Source organism: Platichthys flesus, chromosome 8 (assembly GCF_949316205.1).
Source record: "Platichthys flesus chromosome 8, fPlaFle2.1, whole genome shotgun sequence".
NCBI classification, from domain to species: domain Eukaryota; kingdom Metazoa; phylum Chordata; class Actinopteri; order Pleuronectiformes; family Pleuronectidae; genus Platichthys; species Platichthys flesus.
In genome coordinates, this window is record NC_084952.1 from 8,429,369 (window position 1) to 8,452,510 (window position 23,142).

General features: G+C 42.3%; 1 protein-coding gene across 1 annotated transcript; it reads right to left on the reverse strand.

Moving 5' to 3' along the window:
* Positions 1–1,004: 1,004 nt before the first annotated feature.
* On the reverse strand, positions 1,005–21,995 carry apln (apelin). The gene is made up of 3 exons (XM_062393477.1): positions 21,334–21,995; positions 8,280–8,452; positions 1,005–5,360 (listed from the first exon to the last, which is right to left on the reverse strand). Exons 1-2 carry the CDS (start codon positions 21,398–21,400, stop codon positions 8,286–8,288), a joined length of 234 nt encoding a protein of 77 aa, XP_062249461.1. The 5' UTR covers positions 21,401–21,995; the 3' UTR covers positions 1,005–5,360; positions 8,280–8,285.
* Positions 21,996–23,142: the final 1,147 nt, after the last annotated feature.

A 23,142-nucleotide genomic window follows, 5' to 3' on the forward strand; every position in this document is an offset into this window, starting at 1 on the left:
CTGAATTCTTTTCTGATTATCCAGCAGTAATGACTAGAGGAGCTTCCTTTGTATCTAGATATGACATGTATGCACACTGCATCTCAGTGCATCAAGACACATCCAAGGTCTCCATGCATGCTCAGCAGATGTGATGAATTAATGTGCAGCTTGCTTAGTATGCACTATAAGCTCAGGAAAGGCTAGCTGTCACTGGTGAAGTGTTCCTTAATGGATGAGGAGTTGATTTACATTTCCAAAGGCATGTGCATACTGCAACGAATGAATTTCTATATAAGACTGAACAGAAGGTAAAGGTTGATGGCCGTGGCAGTCCGGTTAACATTTTGCTGTTTTTCTTTTGTTTAATTTACGTTCAGGTTCAGCTACGCAAATGTTAAAAAACACTAACAATGGAGCTGACTTGAAATCAAATATATTAAAAAAATGCAAGTAAATCTTCAGCATCCGAGCACTGCTGTGAGTTAATGAGGGCTGGTTTTGTTTGTGATTAGAGCTTCACATTGTAATTTTAGTAACAGTTGTGAGTGATGTAATTTCCATTACATTTGGTACAGGTATTCATTGTTACCAGAGGATAAATCCTTTTAAATTTGGTGATCATCTGGCGTCTATCTAGAAACCCATAGTATTTCAAAGATTGCAGTTAGCATTTAAATATCTCCACCTCGATGTGATTAGTTGACACAGACCAGCATGCAGGTAATGATGGTTTCCAGAGGATCAATCCTAACTCTGTTTGTGAGCCCCTGACTTTTCCTGTCATGCCGCTTTGAGCTTAACATTTGTGTTTTTTTTAAGAAATAACTAACTTGAAACTCCACATCCTCCTCAGGATGAATCTTAATGATTTTGGTGCACATCTATTTTGCACCCTCATCATTTAAATGTACATTGCATTTACTGCTAGTTAGCAGATGACAGTTTACTGTAACACTAAACCTTTGACAATGATAAACATTAAATGCTTTTTTCTTTTTCAAAAGAAATGACATGACACAGTGTTTTCTTAAAATAAGATTTTTAATATTACTTATTATCATAAAGATATATTTACACACTTTACAGAAATAGAAAATAAAAACACAAAGCTACGCATGAAAGGAAAAAATAAAATAAGTACTCCAAGAGCTAAAGCTTATCTTTTATAAATTAGAAACCAAAGTTCAAATATGTACACAGTATTTCAACCATTTCTGATACACTTGTTTTATTTATTTATTTATGTCATTTATTTTTGCCCAGTTCAACATCAAAACAGAGACAGGGACTGTACATTTGGCCTGGTGAGTAATATGAGCACACACCATAAACAGAATATAAGTTTCAGGAGTAATACATTGTCTTAAAAATTGTTTCTGCTTGAGACCTAGTAACACTGTTGCAATTGCGTGCAAGCCTACAGACTGCATCTCTCCTCAGATTGTTCTGAATGTAGCTGATCTTTAACACAGTGGTTACATAGATGGAGAATATGTTGCAATCAAGGCTGGAGGGGCCTGTGCTATTCTGGGTGTAGGAAGTCTAATTTTGAGGCTCCGGGATAATGACAGATAGTCATTTCCCATGGGAGATATAATCTAGTTATCCTTTGGATTGCCCAGCCGGTGGAAATGTGTGAATGCATTGGATTGAATATCAGCCACTAGATCCTGCAGACACCCACTCTGAAGGCCAACATGATACAGTTTGATGGGTTTAGAGATACACAAGGTAAAATCATGGAATGTGTTGTGTGCTGACTCTCATACCATTCCCACACTGAATGAAAAGTTTGGTTCGGTTTCATTTGAAAGGAATTGTGTCTGGTAGAGAACTGAGTAAATAATGACAAAAGCATAGAAAACATAAAAACCTTGTGTTTTTCTATGACGTTTTTTGTGGCGGTTGTGTCTATAGCTATTGGGAAACAGAGCTTATTGGCTAAGCTAATATTTTAAATCTTTCTGCTAGCTTACTCTCATCTCCACCATTAACACATATCTATCTCTCTGCTCATCCCCACTCCTTACACACTACCAGCCAAATGCATTTGGACAAAAATAACAAAACACAATGGGGCAAGTTCTCAGCACAAACATTTTTCTACCAGGAAAACATGCTAACAAGTGCATAGGAACATTACTCAGGCCTTGAGATGGTCACAGAGAAGAGGAACTGGAGGGGAAACATTGAGAGGATAGGAATCGTTTCTCTTGTGTAAGCCTTGCTGGAAAAGACCATTAAGGAAAATGATTTTGCTCCCCGAGCATAATGTATTGGTTTACCATTTCAGTTTGAGCCTGGACATGCTTGTCCTTCCACACCACAAGGCCCATTAACCTGATGTGCAGAGGAGGGTTGTGGGCTATGATCTACAAGAAAAGAATGCCTGAAAGCTTTCACGTGTCAACGACATATTGTGCTGCAGACTACTTTTCTATTTTGTTACATCCACAAAAAATACAGGTTTTCACACTGTATTAAAAAAGTAAGCTTTGGACAACCAGCTAGACAAAAATCAGACAAAAAATTGTCACAATACACTGGAAAACTATTCCATACCAAGAGACTCTTGTTTTCAGGGTGTATTTGTCCAGCAGCATAAAGGAATTGCAAAAGTGCAGCCTTGCGAACCCATACAGAAAATCTTGGAGCAAAGCCACGTCTATTTGTTGGGACTTATTGACACTAGAGGCTTTGGATCAGTGGGATATTTGGCTTTTGATTTTTGGATTCAACTGACCAAGATTCAAAAGGGTACTTTACATAAACATTGGTTTGCTCTTGTCTCTGAAACGGCAGCATGGCTGGTGCAGATGGTGAGGATACATTCATGAAGAACAGTGTGGATACAGACGTTGCTCGGCTCTGTAACAAAAACTTCAGAGATGGGGGAATATTGTTTAAAACCCCTTGTCATAACCTCATCTACTTCCAGCATCCCAACTCCTCCGGCTTTGAACTTCCATCCCAAGCTCATATCTTCCCACTATCTTCCCCAATAATACATGAGACGTCATGAGCAAAGCTGTCTCACTCCCAAGGAGCATTAATGAAATCTACATCTCTGTCTAAGCGGGTATGAAAAAAAAAATGGTGGAACTGAAATAATTTTGCTTCACAGTGCCCTAGGATTTAATACAGTTTTAATCAAGCAGTGCTTGGTTGGGTGGATGTGATTTTAGATGCTTTCTTAATAAAAGCTTCTTATGCTGGGCCTGAGAAGACTCTGCCTTTTATTATATTATTTGCATGAGACATGGTGAGAGGGAAGAGGTACTGGAAATCTAGATTTACCTGCCAGTTGCTTGTTTTGTCGCAGTAGAGTGTTTGCCGAAATCGCAGCAGATTGAAATGAGAGTTTACCTCAAAAAATGAGGAACTTGCTTCTCACACCTAATACACAACGAATGATTGCAAGGTGGCTGCACTACACGTTACTCCCCTACTATGTTACATGGTTACACTCTGAATCATCCGGGGTTTGGGGATTGGAAAGGGGGAAGGGCGTGGTTTCAGTCTAAGCCAATTTAACAATGAGCTCAGACTAAGTGGCCCTGGCCAGCCTTGGGGAGATCCATCTGAGAAAGATTAACTCTAGGATTTAATGAGCGGAATGATCAAAGCCACGACCACCTGTGCTGTGGTAGGGCGAACTAGAAAAGGCAACTGTACCCAACGAAATGTAGGGAACAGATCAGGATGAGAAAGGACTGAATCTGGCTACATGGCTATATTGGTGAATACATACAGGGAGAGTAAAGATACCATATATGAAAATATGCTCGTATAAGCTTTAATGTACTGTATGTTTGTGTTCTTTATTAAATAAATGCACAAAATAGACTGTGCTAGTACAAGCCTCTGTCACAGCACCCTGAGAAAAAAAGAAATTACTACTTCAACACAGAAATAAACACAAACAGTAATATATTCCAGTATGATGGAAAGGCATAGCATTTTGTCAGTGAAAGATTTCGGTCAAGGGGTCAAACCAGCCTTATGCTGAATATTACAGCAGCTAGAGCACTAGTGAGAGGCTGGTCACTGTGGTATATTAACTGAGCTGAGCTTTGCTCGAAACTGTTTCCTGTTTTTTTGGTCTAATTTAACTTGTCCTCCTATTATCATTATCTCACATTGGATTTCTGTTAGAAGAAATTTAAAATGCATAATGTGTCAGTGTATCAAGACTTCAAACAAGAGGTAATGTGTTTCTGCCTAACCTTCCATTCCTTTGTTCCTGGCAGCATTGCGGACAAGGTTATTATTTGGCACTTCATTAAAAGGCAAGGCGACCTGTCGGTGGAGCAGACCGCTCCTGCCAGTTAACAGTCGTGTAGAGCAGCTGCACAGGGCAGCAATGTGGTGCGAAGGCTGGGGATTGGGGACAGGATTGGGATTGGGATTTGGGGTCAAAGGACTCATCCAAGGTGCAACATGTTACAGTAACCTTGAGCGTGTCAGTAAACCCCCCACCCCCCTCCCCAAGGTGTTAATGAGTTCACAAACACTAAAATAACTTTGGAAGTGAAGAATTTCCTATATTTTCTAAATTAAGGAATTGTTGTGTCACTTGAATAGATTGTTTTGACAATAGGACTCTCTTTTCAGTCCAACTTGACTTTGCATGTGGACGCAGTGTCATTAGGAGCTACGAAGCACCGTAAATAATGATAGTTAAGCGATGATTTCAATGTTGTTCAGATGTGACTCACTTGCTTTTCCATTTTAAACACAAAAACCTAGGAATATCCTTTACGCTGCATACATCCATGGTATCCTATGTGAACTTTATATTTGCTTTTGTCAACTATTATAACTGCCCTTCTGCATGATCAGCACCCTCTCTCACAACTAAAGCTGATAAGTAGCTTCACAGCAAATAAACCAGTGGCTGCTGTAACCTTGAAACTGAGAGATTGGAATACCACACCATGGAGAAGTGACAGATGCTTTAAGACTCAGATTGTTATGACTGGGCTCCCCCTCCACCACATATCATGCAAAGTGTGTGAGACACACAGGGAGATTGCTTTTGATTGGGCTCTATAAAGCAAATGATAGGAAAAAAAACACTTGGGAGAAGACAGAGATAGATAAGTAGCGAGGGAGTAAAAGAAAGAGAGACAGAGAAATAGAGTCTGATAGCTCGGGTTCAATACCCCCCACCCCCCTTCCCTGCTCCCAATTCTTCCTCGAGCTGAGGGTGAGCGGCTTGTCCTGATTTTTTGTGGACAGAGTTGCTTGAAGAACCAACAGGTGCTATGGACATCACTCTTCAGGCTGGGCAAGCATCGGCCCTTTGTTGCAAGGCCCCCCAAGGCAAAGGAAGAGCATAGAAATCAGAACCTGGGGGAGGGCGCTCAAAGCAGTGCCTGCAAGACAGGAAAAAAACAGAAAAAGTCAGATAAATTGGTCTTTTTTCTTTCCTAAATATAATTTCATGTACCATGCAAACATTTCAATGTCTTCCCCAATAATGGCACCCCACAGGGATCTACTCCTGGCTGCTGTGCAATAAAAAACTAGAAGAAAAGGTTATCTGTAACATGTTCCAACCAGATTACACGGTCCGTGACAGGAAGGTGCAGCAGGGAGTAAGAAAAACAACTGTATAACTCGCTGTAGAACACAAGCCCAACATTATACTACACTAGGGGCAGTGCATCACTCCCTAACAATGAGGAAATATTTTATCTTCCCTTGCCCTATATCTTCTCTAGTCCCAAGATTTCAGATGCTGTAAGCTTTGTTGAATGACAACAAGGTTCATTCGAGAATAAGAACCTGCTTTTGTTTCATTACGGCATATTTCTGTGGTCATGTAATGCCTCAAGCACTGGGATCTACAGTATATCTAATCTCTACTGAGTTGTATTGTTGTTTGTTGTCTGTGTGGGCCAACAGTATGATCTCAGCGCCTTGAAGTCATACTACATGGCAGATTGAATGTACGAGAGGAGTTGCAGACCTGCCCTGCATTGTTTTGTGGGAAACTCTTTAGAGGACTCATTCACTGGGATTTTCTCACACTCAGTATCTCAAAGGGTTTCCATAAATTGCCTGCAGCTTTAAATCTGTAATATCCTGTCGTCTTTTACTGTCACTGGCATAGATTAGTTCCAAGAGCTGTAACAGCACATTCAGATCTGAGTCTACTCAAATGCTCAAGGAGGATGACCCGGGTCGCGATCTTTCTTCTCAGCTTCGATCACATCTGGAATGTGTAATGCTGCAAAGTCCAATTTTGCCTCAGGTGTCTTTGAGAATAAAAGATGAGTTGTTTTTGACACTAAAATCAGGAGATGTTGCTAAATAGGGGATGGCTAGCGGAGGAACCATGTCCAGTCAATTATTGCTCAACTTTATTTAAAAACAGTTACGTTTGGGCCAATCGTAACATAGTATGTCATGTGACTGCATGGACTGCTGGACTTCTCCGTTGAACTCTAGCTTTGATCAAACAAAAGCATGTCCTGCTGCTTCCACAGGTTTGTTTCTCATTATCAACTCAAATAGAAGAAGAAAGCAGGACACGTGAGGATGAACAGAGCCTTTCAAACTTAAGTGTTAGAGGAGTGGCTTGTTGAGTGGAGAAACTGGTTCTCGTGAAGTCTTAAATCATCAAGTAAAACGTTATCTGAACTTGGATAATTTGCTCAGTGAAGTTTTTATCGTTACTGACACTCTAATGCTGCTGATGGACAGCCTGATTCTGACTCCCGTCTGGTTGGAGTAAACCAGCAGGGCATGCAGAGAAATCCTTGAACGAGGTGAACTATGAACCTTGCGACAATCCAAGGAGCTGCATTCAGCAGCGAACAACAAAAGGAAATCTTCAGTGTGTTGTGGTTTAAGGGGTGTTTGCAGAGAGAGCATTGTGACTCAGTGAGCTGTTCACTTTCACAGAGCTTCACAACTTCCTGAAGCTCCCTGTATTGTGTGGCCAGCACTCTGTCACCAAACAGAAGATCTGACCACTCAACTCGCAAAAAGCGTTTCCACATTTTTGTAGGCATTAGGATAAAGGACTAGCACCACTGTTGTCCTTCAAGCACACATTGACCTTACTTTTGTGCATTCAAAAGAAGTCTGACCTTGTCAAAAAATACACAATAATGATCCATAATTTGCCTTAGATTGTAAAACTTCCCCGGCTGTTTTAGAAAATAGAACGTCCAAATGACTATAGCTTTGATTCTATTTCCTGAAAACTGATTAATCATGCCGGTAAACTTTCTGGCTGCAGCCTCTTCTCACTATGGCATTCATTTATGGTGGAACTTTGCAGGTCAGCTTTGTATGGTTGACACCTCCTGAAGGGATATTGTGTTTTTCTAAGTTTCCCTGTCACTCACAGTGTCTGGGAGAGACGTGAATGAGTCCTGTGTTTCCTAATGCAGTGACATATTTGAACTACTGTTGCCCTCTAAACACAGAGACATTAGCTAGTACAAAGAAAGGTTTAATCTTTATTATGTTGTTTAATAAGTTGTAGCATGTTTAAGTGTCCTAGTAAAGCTTGATTTGTTTTACTAGAAATACAGAGAGTTTGTTTTAGTTCAGACAAGAAAATCTAGCCGTGAAATGGTGATAATAAAATATTATCTCAGATTTTGGATTAAAGAGTTTCAACATAGAACCTTGTTTCACTTGACAGCTAGTAAAACATTCCTGAGAGGGAAAGCATATTACACCTAGGAAACCCAATTCTCTAAAGTATTATCTTTGGAAAAACAGATTTAATGCTTGTATAGTGGATTCAAACGTTATGTTTCTAAGTATAACTTTTTCCCATATGAGGAAATAAATGACGTAGTCTCTATCGTTCTATGAAGGCATGAAAGCTGGTAGAGCAAAGTCCAATAATCTGTTAAAACATGTATCTTTTTCAGTGCCAACAATCAAACTGAACCTGGATGGGATGGTCATTAACAGAGTTGCCAGTGTTCCTGTAACAGTTTAGGTTTCTCATTCGTCATCAGAAACATCCAAATGGATTCTGCCAACAAAGTATTTTAGGACTCAAGATCACGGTCCTTTTAGAAATTCCTCTCGGAAGTCATTTCCTCACTAGTCAGCAGTTATGATTTAATATATCGGGAAGTGCTTTTGCTCTGACTTGACAGAACGTTTGACAGAAAGTTGACTTTAGGCAAGTACAGCACAGAAAGGCACATGAGAATCGCAGGTGGGTATAGAGCCTTTTGGTGTGTGACACTGACCATTTTGTCAGAGGTTTTGACAAACAAACCTAATGAGTGTCCTGACACCTCTGACTGCAATAAACTCACCTTGCTCTAGAATGGCATAGGCCCCTTGTGGGAAAGACGGGGCCGTGGGCGTCTCCTCTTCCAGCCGGCTGGTCTGTGGGTCTGACCACCTCTTACAGGGCTCTGCTGGACCATTTTTCTCACTGGAGAGGCCTCTTCCAGTTCTCTGCCATGCTCAATGGAGGCCATGGGACCTGGAGGACAAACAAAGACCAGTAAGATCCCCAGAAATGTCCTAATATTTCAGTTTCTTCTCGCACAAAGTATCTCATTTGACTCGATTATAAGCCAAGCACATTCATACCTAAGAAAAACATCTAGCAAGATTTAAAGAGTTATCCCAGTGGTTATAGATGAGGAAACAAGAGACATGTATACATAAGTATGTGTGTCAGTGTGGGGATTTGTCTGTGTGGGCCTCTTCTAGCCCACCCAGAGTTGTAGTTCATCAAGTTGGCATGGTGGAACAAGAGCAAAGCAGATAGACACTGCCATGGCCAAAGTGGGAAACTAAAAACCCCTGGTGTCTCATGTCTCTCTCACTCTCCGTCAAGATTACAAACACCACAAAGACACAGACCTTGTGGAGGTGCATCCTGTCTCAGTGTTTGATCCATGATTAGAGATGCGTTGATGATAGCAATGTGTCTCTTGGAGAATGTGTGAATGTCTTAGGTGTGTGTGTGTGTTTCAGAGTGATCCCAGATGTTCTCAGTCTTCTCTCAATAAGTGTGGCCTGATCCCCTTAAGCCCCTCTTTTCTAAATGCTCAGGTCCACCTCAAGTGTCTCTGCTGTGACCTTTCAACATCACAAACTGAAAGACCTCCTCTTGACTTGGAATATTACATTTTGCAGCAGATCTTTACTAGTAATGGGATATTTCATGCAGGTGATCTTTCGCTCTACGCCCTGATCTTTAGTCCAATCAAATGTGAGTGTAAGCAGAGCAGGGCCTTTTATTAAGGCTCATTGAAGTGGTGGAATCCCAGTGACTACACACTGCATAAGTCATACATTTTTCATTCAAATAACCCCTAACTCAATAAAACACTGAATTGGAGCTCTATTTGTAGTTGACTTCTGTAATGATTAGATGATACACAAGAGATGGATTAGAAATTAACTGAAATCGTAGAGTTAGAGATATATTGTGACTTTTAGTCTTCAGTATCGGTCAAACACTAAACACTGGACCCTTCATTCCTCGTTACTGTCTTTCAGTGAACCACCCCTGCCTCCAGCAGAAGATATTATACAGGTTGAATAACTTAACCTTATTGGTGAAATCCTTTGAGACCCACATTGCACCTTTATCGCACTTCAAATCTTTTTGAATTTCTAACAGATTCTTCATCTCAAAGTGAAACTACTACCCTTTTTCAAAATAAACTGCAAATCCCCAGTGATTATTTCCCATCAAAAAGCTGATTGACATCACTCACATGGGGTCATGACATTCCTGTCTCCTCTCCTCAGAGACACTGGCACCATTTTTAGAATTCCCAGGAGCAATACCTCCCTGGGTTTACGAGGGCTTGGGTGAGGACACAGCTTAAGGTAATTCAGCCAGTCGACTGCAGAGGTTTGGAAAAGCAGCAAGTATATTGAGGACAGCAGTTGAGCAGCTTATAAAGGCCAGGGTGATGTTAAGTTTCCTGGTTACCTAAGATTCTCCTCATCATTAAGTGTATTTAGGTGTGCCGAGTGGTGATTACAGGCTTTTATAAGGAGAAGGCACAGCCATGACCCTGAATCTTTCTATTGCGTTCAAAACACTCAAGCTTCTCTATTAGCCTGGATCAGTTTGTCTCAATAAAGGGCTGCTTTCTTCAATGGCAGAATTCAAAACACCATTAGAGGGTAGGCAGTCTTTCTTAATTACCAACATTTTTAAAAAGAACAACTTCCAAAGAAAAGGAGGAATGAGGGGTGTTTTTCAGGCTGTCAGGTTTAAACAATGGTTAACTGCATGACTGAGCAAAACAGCCTGTTTAATGTTTTCAGTTGATATACCTGACACGCCAGACATCTCAAATTCCATTTTCACACTAATCTTCTTCCGCGATCACATAACACATTACATTGGTGGCTGAACAGTGGGCTAATTCATTTACAGCAAGGAAAGTTTCTGTTGCATATTTCCGCATCTAAAGCCCATCTTTGGCCCTAGTCGCACTAATCTGCACATTATCCGTTTTTTATTGTTCCAGATACACAGCAAATGAGGGGACGTTCGCACATACTGAAGGCATTCAACTCATTTCTTTCAAATTCAGATGGTTTAATGTTAATACCCTCTATGTTTTTGTAGATTTTAAGGTCAACACAAGTTTTAAGATAGGGTGGTGGGAGGCTCTCCTTGCTTTTGCCCATAAAACACCATCAGCATTTAAATGCAGAAAATACAAACACTAGAGGAAGGATGCAGTCTTTGCTATTTAAAGTGTCTGTAGCATAAACTGTATATAAAGATGGACGACATGACAAGACATGACATGAAGCATGTGTATTGAGATGATCTGGATACTATGGCTCCTTCGCCCTTATTGCTACTATGCAGACCCAGGCTCCAAATGCCATCATTGGCGCAAGATAGCAGTGTTAGTATCTGCACGATTTTTGGCTTCTTTTCTGAATAGTGGGCGGAAGATGTTTTTTCCATCTTTATATAAAGTGTACGGTCAAAACAAATGTTGTCAAAACATATTTTGAACAACATTTCATCCAAACACATTTGCTTGTCGCCTGTTACCATGAAGAAGTGCCAGAAGGGACTGGGTTAAAACTGTCAAAAAGAGGCACTGTTCGATTTTTTGGGGTTAAGTGTACTGACACTTAAAATGTCACAGTGATACCTGAAGTAACTACAATACTACACTAAGTCCAACTGCAGCTCAGGTTTGAGCAGTAGGCTAGTAACAGGTGTTGCAAACACATGCATTAACTGGAGTCTCACTCAGTTGCGACACACACACACTCATACACACATTCCAATGCAAGATGGTAAAGTAATTGTACTTCGGCTCACACAGCTCATCTGCCATCCCTCTAAGGGAGGCTCAGGCTGTCATAGCCCAGGTCCATAATGAGACAATTTAGATGTCTCCTGCCATGGCAAGCTGTCAGCCACTGCTCTGCACTGGGGTTTGAAGGGACTACATCGCCTGATTTTCATCACAAATCTCAAACCATCCAATCTGGCTACATGATAGAAAAGTGTAATGAAAGCTGCTAAAAATAAACCGGGCCCAAGTGATAACACCGGCTGTACAGATTAACTCTTGCAGTCTGTAGGGACAGTATCTCAGTGTGACAGATATGACACACAGCAACAGATATCTTTGAATCTTTACCTGTCTATAGCTGAATACACATAGATTGGACTTTGCAGCATCTGTTGCATCTGGATAAGACCTTTGATTGTTTCCATGGCCGGTTTTTTATTGGATAATGCATGTTTCTTTTCCATAAACAAAGATATCGCAGCCATCTTAATGCTCTGAAATTGGATCCAGTCTTTGTAGTATCCCATTTGATCTTTTCCCATGAGGGATTTACCGTGTGTTTACGTTCAGCTAGTAAAACTGTAAAATAGCAGAATAACATATGTCTCACAGCAACAAGCATCTTATCTATACTTCTGATGACCTTGGTTGTGCCCTCTCTCCACCAAATCTCAACACTTCTGCCCCCACTTGGTAATTCCCTAATTAAATTGTAATAAAGAGGGAATTTCAGGAATGCCAGGTTATTGCTGTTGCTGCTGCTTGCGTCACTGCCGCCTCCCTAAGGAGAGGGTATAGAGGAGATGTAGAGATGGTAAGGCAGAGAAGAGAGAATAGTTCGGAGTGTCACTAACTGGTCAGTCTCCAAACCAATGATGAATAGCTGGTTGGCTCCTCGCTAATTCCTTGCCCTAGTTTCACCACTGCCTCCTGAGGTGATATTTGTTATGTTGTCTTTTTTCAAATGGCGGGCACTCAGTCTTATAATGGCCTAGCAGAAAGTGGAAGCCTGACAGCTTATCCCTGTCGATTCTGCAGCAGTCCATCAGTGGCGCCTGGAGAGATTTACGTCTTCCAGCACTTGTCCATCCAGTCAGCGAAGAGGAATGGCTGTCCTCTGGTTTAATGCCAAGTTCATCAGCTGCCCTCACGGTTGGCAAGAGCAAACTGTACATCACAGCGCTGTGTGTCAATGCAGGAAAACAGGCAGCATGGCCAATGGGCCAGAGCCGATTATTAATAGTTGTAAAGCTGATTTGTGTGCCTCGACTGCCAAAAAGACCATATAACAAATGTCTGCACTTGTAAATGCAGCCACAGCATAATGGTTTTTGTGTCACTACGACATAAGAGATTAAACTGTATCGGCCTGTGAGAATAACAACAGCAACAAATGCACAAAGAGCTGTGTTTATAATTTAGAAACTGTTGCATCAAATGTAAACATGCACAATCAAGCGTGGGCACCAAATTGTAATCCTTGCTGTGTTTAATTTTCTCTGTGTCACTGCAAATTGATTTACTGTCCACTTGAATCGTATCTGTTTGTTTACCCGTTGTGCTCATCACTCACAGTCACACTGATTATGAATCAATTGTGTGCAATCTCATTGATCTATTTTCACAGTTGGCCGAGCTTCTCAAGAACATTTCATCTCTTTTTTGTGTTTTTTTTTGCCGTCCCTGCATCACTTGTCTGACACCTCTGTGCCATAAATCGTGCTTGGTTCAGTTTGTACAGATGTATCTTGATGTTAAACAAACAGCTGGGAGAATGGGAATGGGTGGGTACTGGACTGGGAGGAGAACGGTTAACCCAATTGGGACAAAGAAATGACCACTGTGATTCTACAGTGATGTCCATAATTCCCCAACTTCCATTTAGCTCCATGGCAAAATATTAGTCTTACCCTAAAATGAGGTTCCCTCCCCGTTAGCACTATGATTGGACTAAATCGTAGACCCACTTAAAGCCCTTGCCCTCCTTTCACAATCACACATTGTATTATCATGCCATTACCATAATTTAGATATCATCACTTAACAACATATTCAAATGTTTGGACGGATTTAATTTATATTGCATAATTTAATCAGGGACCACTGTTATTGCATTTTACCATCACAGTAATATATAGCTTTATTTTCTGTCTGCATTTTATGGGAGGTATAGTTGCAGCTTATTGAGTGTGTGTGTAATCCTTTAGGCCAGCAGAACAATATTTGTGTAAGTGGGAGAGAGGAAGAATTAATACCCTGGTGTGTGTAGCCATGGTTATTACCATGACATTGGAAGAGAAGAGCAGGCCCGCTGTCTCCATTGGGTGCCTCCCTCCCTTCATTCACTAAAAGGAGAGGAGTAGCTTTAGCTAATGAATCCCTCTATAGCATGCCATTACCACAGACATGCTAACCCACGCACCCAGACAGAGACTTGTCATAAGCAGAGATGCTTCCCACTGCATAAGCACATTAAGGGGATCTGGATTATTTAGCCAAGGATGAGATGTGTTAATTGTGCCATTTACAAGCCAAACATTCTTTTAACTTAGAACAAGTCCCAGCATCGCTGCAGCATCGCACTGGGGATTTGCCTGCTACCGGATAGCCTCCCCACACATTCATCCTGCACATATGGAATGATGCCTAACTGAGAAGGCTGTCCCCTGTTGTTTAGCGCTCACCATTCAACATTTAGTGTCGGAAATGCTGCTTATCGCATGCCTTCCAGTAAGTCTGGGCCTTGGTAGAAACTGGTACCGATTTGCTTGCCGACTTTCAGACCCCGTTACCATGGCAGCCACCATGAAAGGCGCTCAGTTTGGAGCAAAAAGAAAGACACTGTCAGCTGAAAGCAGCCAGGTTCTCAATTAAAACAAAACTGCTGAGTCCATGATCAGCCCTCTGTGTCCCTGATGTTTTTAACATCCTTCTGTGTGCCACCGCACTCTGACTCTAAGTGTTCCTCTTAGGGAGGGTTTGTTTTGGTCGTGAGCACTTTCTTTTATTTTTGCCAGGAACTGTTTGATATGCAGCATTGTTGTGCTGTGATAATGCTACGCTTGTGGCTGGGAAAAAGGCTGGCTTTGTGTAAAGTCCACTGAGGAAACCAAAGTGCATGAAAAGTTCCTCCTATTACTGTAGCTTTTAAACTTAACCCCTTTGTCCTCCTGCTCCTTAAGTAACCCCCCACTCTCACTGAAGGTTGGGGACAAATTAAAAACAAACTGTGCAGCCCCTGTAGTTTCTGGCTTTCTGCAGATGTCCCTTTGAGTTAGTCAGCCGCCTGTGAAGTATGGTGATATGCCCCTGAATTACTGAGTGTATGAAATGATGAGGTGTGAGACTGCGTACTCTGCTATGATCAGAGCGCTGTGAGTTCAAAGGGCCGCCAGCAGCATTGAGCCAGCTAATGAAGCCACTGACTCTCCTCGCCACTTGACTGCCTGTTGGTTTATTCACAATCCCACTCCAGCTGAAGGGGTGAAATTGTGGCTATAAGGTTACTGCAGGTTGGAGCAAACTGAAAACTAGGGTAGTCGAGGGGATATTTCTTTTCTCAACTTTCCTGTCATGTGAGGGCAGGAGAAGGAGAGATGATGATGCTGCTGCTGCTGTTTCCGTCAGCAGCAGCAGCAGCAGCTATGCGCATGGCAGGTACAATAGGTAGGTAACAATACCAACCGTTGCCCCAATCTCCAGAGATTGCATGTCAAGGGCAAAGGGATCCTCCAACCATCCGTTTCCATGGGCACGCTAATCAGATGTGAAACACAGCCCCTCCCTCTCCTGTCTCATCACCCATGCTGTGAACCTGCGTTCTTTCTCCCATTTGTGGGAAACAGAGAGAAACAGAAAGCGTCAGAGAAACATCACAGCGTCACTGCAGCTTTTAATGCCCGAGGGGACCATCGCCTCTCCCCTCAGTACATACAGCATTGTTAAAGGAAAATAGCAGCAACATTGCATCAGACTGTGTTACTCAAACAGACCAAGGGATACAAAACAATGGATGACATTTAGTTGAGATGTAGACACATATTAAAACACATAATATGATCTATATAAAATATATTACTGATACAGGATATCCTGATACTGATAAGCATATAGTATACACGAAGAGGCCCTTTTGGTTAAAGGCTATGCAGTGAAACCTAATAAGCAATGTCGTCACAAGTATTTAGTGACGAAACACAGATCGTAAATACTTTTACTCACGCGTTCAGCTGCACATTGCTGTAGGTGAGCTAAAGTTCACTGTTTATTGGCCCTCTACACCCTCCTCTATTTTCATTGGCTGCTTGGATAAACTGTTTACCTGATGTGGATGCATGTTTATGAATACCATATATTGTGTTTCCCTTCTACTTTGACAAACATGTGTTCGTACTCAGGGGCCGCTGAGTGCAGGGCAGCCTCATGAATGAGACAGAGGGGGGACACAGCGAGGGGCCCTATGCTGATGTAGAGGATATCGATGCTATTAGTCAGTGGCAGATCATTAGATTGACCGATGTTTAAGTGTAGACCTGTATGTGTGAAATAGTCTCCCAGGGAAAACAACATTTGTGATCAAAGACACAGCAACTGTGATGAATAATGCATGATTTAAAAAACGAGTGATTTCTTGTGTTGCCGCAGAAGGGACCCAGTTGTGCAGAGGACTGAGGAGATCTTACGATTTCCATTTTCAAGCATGTCATTTAAGGCACAAACATAAAGTACATGGCAGTTTGAAACCTCGTGAGAAGCTCCACCACATCCTATAATGCACTGAGAAAAGAAGAGACACGCACATCCTGTTGCCTGAGGCTTGGAGTTTAGGCTGATCCCAAGGGGGTAGTCACTAAATGAACCCAAAATCGACTAAGTCCCTTTACACCATCGACAGCCCCAATCCATACTGTCATCTTCACAGCACTGAAATCCCCTGACTGAGTAAGATCTGCCTAACAACAGCCAGCTGTGCAGCCTTTTTTTTTTTTAGTTATGTCTGGAATCTCGCTGATCCATTATTTCACTTATAGAGCTTTGACGTTAGTGGCGACAATACCTTAAACCATATTTATTTGATTCTCCAAAGTAATTCACTTCTCCTCGTACATGCAGTGTTAGCTGCTGAAGTTTTACCACAACTTACATCTCTAAAGCAATATAAAAAAGCCATATTTTTCCAATCTGCTTTCCTATAAATATATCACAAAAATAATTAAAGCACCTGCATTCCTAAAGACCGAAATATTTATTCTGCGGTCTGGCAGCGCGTTGATAAAAATGTCCACTTAGATCTTAGACTCTGATCTTCCCGGACAACTGCTGTAAATGTAACACTTAATGTTAAAAAGAGAGCCATAAATCACTTAAATATTGAATACTGTTGGAAAATTATGCAGTTATTTTTTTTAAATATCTGGCTTCAATTAAGTTATAAGGAACGCCCCGGGCTTGAGGATAGGGTCTGGTGATCATGAGCTCTTGCTTATACAGGATCCCCCCCTACAAACCCCCACTACCCCTAGGTTGTGCCCTCAAAACTTAAAGGGGGATCAGGACTGCAACAGACATGTACATAAGGAATCAGAATGCAGCCAGAATTTAATTTACAAGTAATTTAACATACTTAGCAGAACGGACTTTCCTCCTTGAGGCAAAGAAGTGTCATTATTCCACATATGAAATCTGTAAAGCCCAACCAGATCACCAGCTGTGAGTTTTTAGATGTAGCTGTGACTTCCTCCACTGTATGGAAAGCTTACACAACCCCACAGCTTCAAGAATGCCTCGCTTCCTTTGCACCCATTTATTTTTCTCTCCCATGGCCTGCCATTAACTCCCCCTCTGCTTTTTCTTCCCTTCACTGCATTTACTCTCAAGGGAAGATCTAAGTGAGTAGATTTATTCATTCAAAGGGTTCTGAATTATATTACAGCAACCCAGCAGTCACATATGCCAAAGTCTTCAACATCTGAACTCTCCAGGGAGCGTCAGCCCAAAGGTTAGCCTTATATCCCTACCAAATGAGTTATGATTTTTCACTAAATCTCTTCCTCAACTCCTGCCCCCTCCAGAGCAATTGTGAGGGCCATTCACAAAGCTCACTTTAGGTGATATTATACAGATGTGAGGCGGTTTATCACAGGAAAATCTTCTCAATGAAACCGTAAAGCTACACTGAAATGCATCGTATCCTCACTGCAGGGGATGACAATATTGATAAGATCTTCTGTTGATGAATAATTTTCATATAATGATAATGGTATATCTTTACCACAATGCTAATTTACTAGTGCAATTGCACGTCATGGTCAGATACAACTGGAAAACCTCAAGCATGGTTGTACCTGCTGCAAACAGTGAACTCATAACATTTAAATCGAATAGTTTAATTAAAATTTGTGTAAGTGTTTTGGATTTATAGCTGTTCATTAGTAAACCAGATAAAAACAACCACTGAATAGCTTCATTTAAATTAGCCAAATAATTGTGTTATTGTTACTAATGATTAATGCTAAGTAAAGCAAATTTGGAGTGGTTTGTTGATGCTTTATGGTTTCCAGTTCCTTTCACAGAGTAGGGTACAGTATAAATAGTAAGGCAAATCTCTGACAGCTGACAAATATATATCATTCATGTTATTTACTGTCAAACAACCACCCCTTAACCAAACTGACATGGATCTGTGATGTGTGGATTATAATAACAGTGCTACTATTTAAGCCCACAGAAGATAAACAAGAGACAAATCAACAAGAGGATAAATCTCCTTTTACACACTCCCTAAACTCATTGACTCATATTTCCTCCTTATGTTAGTCCTTGCAACTATAGTAAGACCAGTGTGTGTTTGTGCGTGTGTGTGTGTGTGTGCGTGTACGTGTGCGTGTGGGTGTGCATGTGCGTGTGTGTGTGTTGCAGCAGACAAACTGCACTGACGCTGCAGGCTGCTGGCTCTATTTTCTTGTAATGCTGCATCAAGAGGAAATCCAGGTTCTTCATGAAATGGATTTCATCTGACCCTATGTGCGTGCCTGTGTTTTTGTGTGTGTGTGTGTGAGAGATAAAAGCAGCTGGTTTTCACAAGCTCCTGTGCCTCAAAAAAGGCTCTGTGATTCTCCATAATCCTCTAATAACCTTTCCACTGCTTCCCCTTTGACACAACTGTTTGCCCACTGTTATTATGTTATGCCTGGACATCTGGAAGAGTTTAGCTGCTTTTTGTTCTCTCTATGGCCACCATAATCATGACCACAGGCACAAACACCTTTTTTACATTAGATATACCTGCGTTTATGATTTAAAATGTCCTGGTTATGGTTGGTTTGGAGCTTAAATAATTGCTTACTAAATAATTAGACCTAACAAGGCATGCATTTAATGCCTGTAGGTGCCTTAATGAGTTACTGCATGTACTGTAGCCCACCTCTTTCTGGCTGTACTTTGACCTGTAACACTAGGTTGAGCATCTGAGTTAGGCGGGCTGCAGAACAGTATGTATGAATGCTGGTGCCACAGAGCAGCCAGCCCCAACAATACATCAAAGTTTAATATGGCATAATAGCAGTGCTGACAGCTCTCATAAAATCTCCCCCTTCCCAAGCAGACGATTTCTCGGCCAGATAATGGCTCTGATCCGGGCCTCCTGCCCCGCAGTCAGAACGGCCTCACCTGTTCAACCCAGGCCCTAACAATTACACCCTCCGTGCATGTGTGAGCGTGGGCAAGTGCGTGTCTGAGCCAGCTGCTATTGTTTTTATCCAGAGCATCCCTGCGTGAAGATTGGCAGGGTGTTTCAATGGCCGAGGAAAAGGAAGCTTTGATATCGTGTAAGAGGCCATTACAGACACTAGGATGTTTTGAGAATAAGGACTGTTATACCAGCTTAAAGAGTCACACAGGGAGGAAGAGTGATCGGCCCTGGGATGAATTATGAATACCACATGTCTAAAGCTGGAGCCCACTCCTGAGCCAGAGTGCTTCTCAAGGATAGGTAATTGAAGTGCACTGCTTAAGGATGCTAATATTACATAGAGAAGGCCACAGCAGCTCTTTTAGTTCACTGAAATAAATATTGTAAGTAACATTAGGTTTTTGAAATGCTTTGCCTGTTGCACTAAAGGAGTACTTGTGCATGTACGTCCGTAAATACAAGACACACCCTTATGTATAATTCTCCTCCCTATATCACTGAGATTCAGGTCTATATCCATTGCTTCCCGCAAGTGCACAAACAGACACACATGGTCTCTGTCTCACTCTCTGTGTACGTCTCTATTCTTTCTCAGACACACATGTACACACACAGATGCCTGAGAGAAGGAGAAAGCCCACTGAACTGGAAAAGCGTTTGTCTCAAGATGAAAGGCTTCACACCCACTGCCTACATGCAGAGCCTCTTCCGACACCTTCCCGCGACAGCGCATACTGTAGCAGAGGCTTGTGCTACGCAGACACTCCAGTTAGCATCCCTCCCCACACCCATCAACGCCGCAACACACTTGCATCCCTTCCTTTCTCTCTCTTCCTCTCTGTCAATGGAGCTCTGATACTACAGTAGCAGCCAGGGAACGGAGAGGCACATAAGCGCCGTGACTTGAACATCGTTGAGAAGGATAAGCTCCCATGAAAGCCTTAGGCACAGCAGCCTTGTTTTCCCCGTCTCTGGTGTAGCACAGTAGGCTCTCAGGCGTGGAACATGCTTAGCCCCACGCAGGGCGTGAAAAACGACACTGACCATGATGCTAGATAATTGCTTCCCATTTACTCATGTGCTGAGAGCCTTGGACAAAAATAGCTTGTCGCTGTAACAAATGTTCTGGGAAGCATGGGAACTGTGAGTGCTGTGGCCATGGATCGATACAAGCATAAAGTCTACACAGCAGCCTAAGACCACACTCCATACAGCACCTAGCAACATAAAGACTAGACAGCATCTTACACTATACATCTTCCTGGGCCTACATCTTCTAAGATGTAAACGTTTATATGCCACATGCATTCTCTCTATTGTGTAAAGGTAAAGTCTGCACAGCATCTTCCACATACACAGTATTTGAAATAAACACAGCTTCTGTCTGTGTGTCTTCCAAGCCGCTGTAGTTGGTGGGTAGGTGATAATCCCTAGAATGGTCCAGACATTTACACAGGCCCAACTGTTGTTTTTTCACACCACAATGTTACCTGCATCACATCTGCAGACAGCTGATCGGTCTCCCAACTAACCCCCCAGCCCATTTCTCGGTGGTCATTTATTCCCCCGATCCACCAGAGAGAATATTCCCTGCCCGCCTGTTCAACTGTCCGAAGTTAATGTTATGTTCACAAATATTAGACATTTTTAGATCCACGCTGGAATTGATATCTAGTTCAACAATGGCTCCAGAGATGCAGCAGCACTTTATGGAAATTTACTGTGACAAGGCATCAAGACTGAGCCCTTCCAGAGACGGTCCAAGCATCTGGGAACTGTGCTCCCCTCATCAATACATGCAACAATTACAGTCCTCATTATCATCACCAGAGGAGGCACGCATGCATATATAAGTGTTGTGTTGCCCTGCTGCACATTTACAGTCATCTCATAATCATATAGCACTTGGTTCAGATGGACTACATCAAGCCATAAATTAAACAGATTCACTCCACCTTACAGAACATGTGCCATGCATATCTCACATTTCATAACAGCCACAACATCCATACATCGAGCTACTGTATCACTCAGGCATAGCTCCACACATGAAGATCCATCAATAAAAAGCTATCTTCATATTTCATTCCTACATGTCACATCTTACATCAAGGTGAGGTATGGAGGAAAATTATCAATCTAAGCATTTAAGTTAACCACAAAAGCCATTGCAGTACAAAAGCAGACAGTATAACCACTGCAGTGCAGTACTGTATACAGCCAGGTGCTGATATTCCTGCCTTTTAGAGCCCACACAAGGCTAACCATGCTGGGTAACTGATCAACTACAGCTGCCTGCACGAGCCCAAGGCAAACACAGAGAGAAATAGAAAGCAAAGGGAGACGACCGGCGACGAGCCTGGCCGCTCCTGTACTCACCAGCAGTAGCAGAACACAGCAGAGACACCAAGAGCACAATCACCAGCGTCAGGATCTTCACATTCATTTCTGCACTCCCCTCTGGCTCTCCGCTAGTCACTCGCTGATATACTGTAGTGGTGTGTGTGTATGTGTGTGTGTGTATGTGTGTGTGTGTGTGTATGTGTGTGTGTAAGTCAGTGTGTGTGTGTTGGTGTCTGTGTGTGTGTGTGAGAGAGAGTGTGTGTGGATGGGAGGGAGAGAGGGAGAGGGGGAGAGAGAGGAAGAGCAGCTGAGCGAGCAAGAAAGGGAGAGAGAGACTGTTTGCTCCCCTGTGTGTGTGTATGTGAGAAGTGAGTGTGTCAATTTGTGGGTATGTGTGTGTGTGTGCGTGTGTGTGGCATGTGGTGGCTCCCTGACTGTGACTGTGTATTTGTCTAAATGTGTATTTGTATGTCAGTGTGTGACAGCGCCACTCTAAGACTGAAGGCACGTCTTTATCTGAGCTCTCCCACAGAGGTGTATGTATGTGTGTGTGTGTGTGAGCGTGAGTGTGTGCGCGCGCGTCTCCTCTTTTCTTCTGTCAGAGAAATGACAGCATGAGCCAAGTTCAGTGGAGCTGTGAATGTCCTGGAAGTCAGCTCGCAGGTCTGTCTGTCGGCGTGTGTGTCTGTGTGTGTGAGTCCCGTTTGCCCTGGATAAGGAGACTAGTTGGTCATGTGGCTTATGTATCATTGACTCTGTTGGGTCACGGAAAAGCCCCACCATCACCCACCCTCTCCACCCCTTTTTCCTCAACATGCAAATGCACAAGGCAGAGGAAGGAGAAGGAGGAGAGGGAGGAGAGGGGGAGTAGGGAGGTAAAGGGTAGGGGGAGCATGCAGGTTTATGATAATACCCAAACAGATGCTCTTGTTGAAAACTCTTTGAATTGCGAACAGCGCCGCTTGCCAGGAATCCAGGAATCAAAATACCAGCTTATAAGGGGAAGTAGATGAAAGAAGGGAAGGTGTGAGATGAGGTTCATGCTTTCCTGCTTTTGTATCTACGCCAGCTGTATAGACCTTTCTTCCTCACACTATTCTTTACCCACCGTAGCGCTGGCAGCCCTGTCTCTCTGAAGGTATGGCTTAAATAATTTGTACCGTTTGAAGTAAGTGTCTGTGACTTGGGGAGTAACCGCAGGAAAAAACTTATCAGACTCTGCCGGATCCCATCGCGTTCGCTATTTGTTCCTTGGCCCCTGAAATCATTTGTTTTATTTTGCTCCATAGATTACATCCTCTTCATGAACAAAAGCTGACAGAAAACCAACACCCTAAAATGGATATAAAATAAATCCACTTGTGTATTTTTCATCACTAAACAGGAAAGGTTGCATTTCTTGCTTTGAATTGTGAGAACTGTAAGCAGGCACTAGACATACAACAAGTTTTCTTATCGCGTTTGGCCATAAAGAGAAATCCAGTCTCTACATCCTCTCCTGGAAGAAAACCACTTGAGAATACATTTTGATTTACTCTATTCATACAAAATACAAACAATTTCGTCCCCACCCTCTTATGACATTCTCTACTCTGCCCTAGTGCAATGAGTCGGCAGATAACATATCCATTTGATAAGCACAAATGTAGAGGTTTTTGTGAAATAATGTTTACAAGGCGTCAGTTCACTTTTGGGTCTATATATCCAAGTCCCCAAAGGGCTGTAGTGACACATGATGAATTGGCTGCCTTTGGTCCCAACCTCCAAAAACACACCCCCACTAAAGTCTTCCACACAACCCCTTTTTTTATGTGTTGTCACTAAACAGTCACTTTAGTGGTGTGG

Bases quoted from the DNA above. Each gene is read 5' to 3' on its own strand.
- apln (XM_062393477.1), bottom strand. From the start codon at position 21,400: ATGAATGTGAAGATCCTGACGCTGGTGATTGTGCTCTTGGTGTCTCTG. The intron at 8,453-21,333 runs GTGAGTACAGGA...TTTGTCCTCCAG, and splicing joins GCTGTGTTCTGCTACTGCTG to GTCCCATGGCCTCCATTGAG.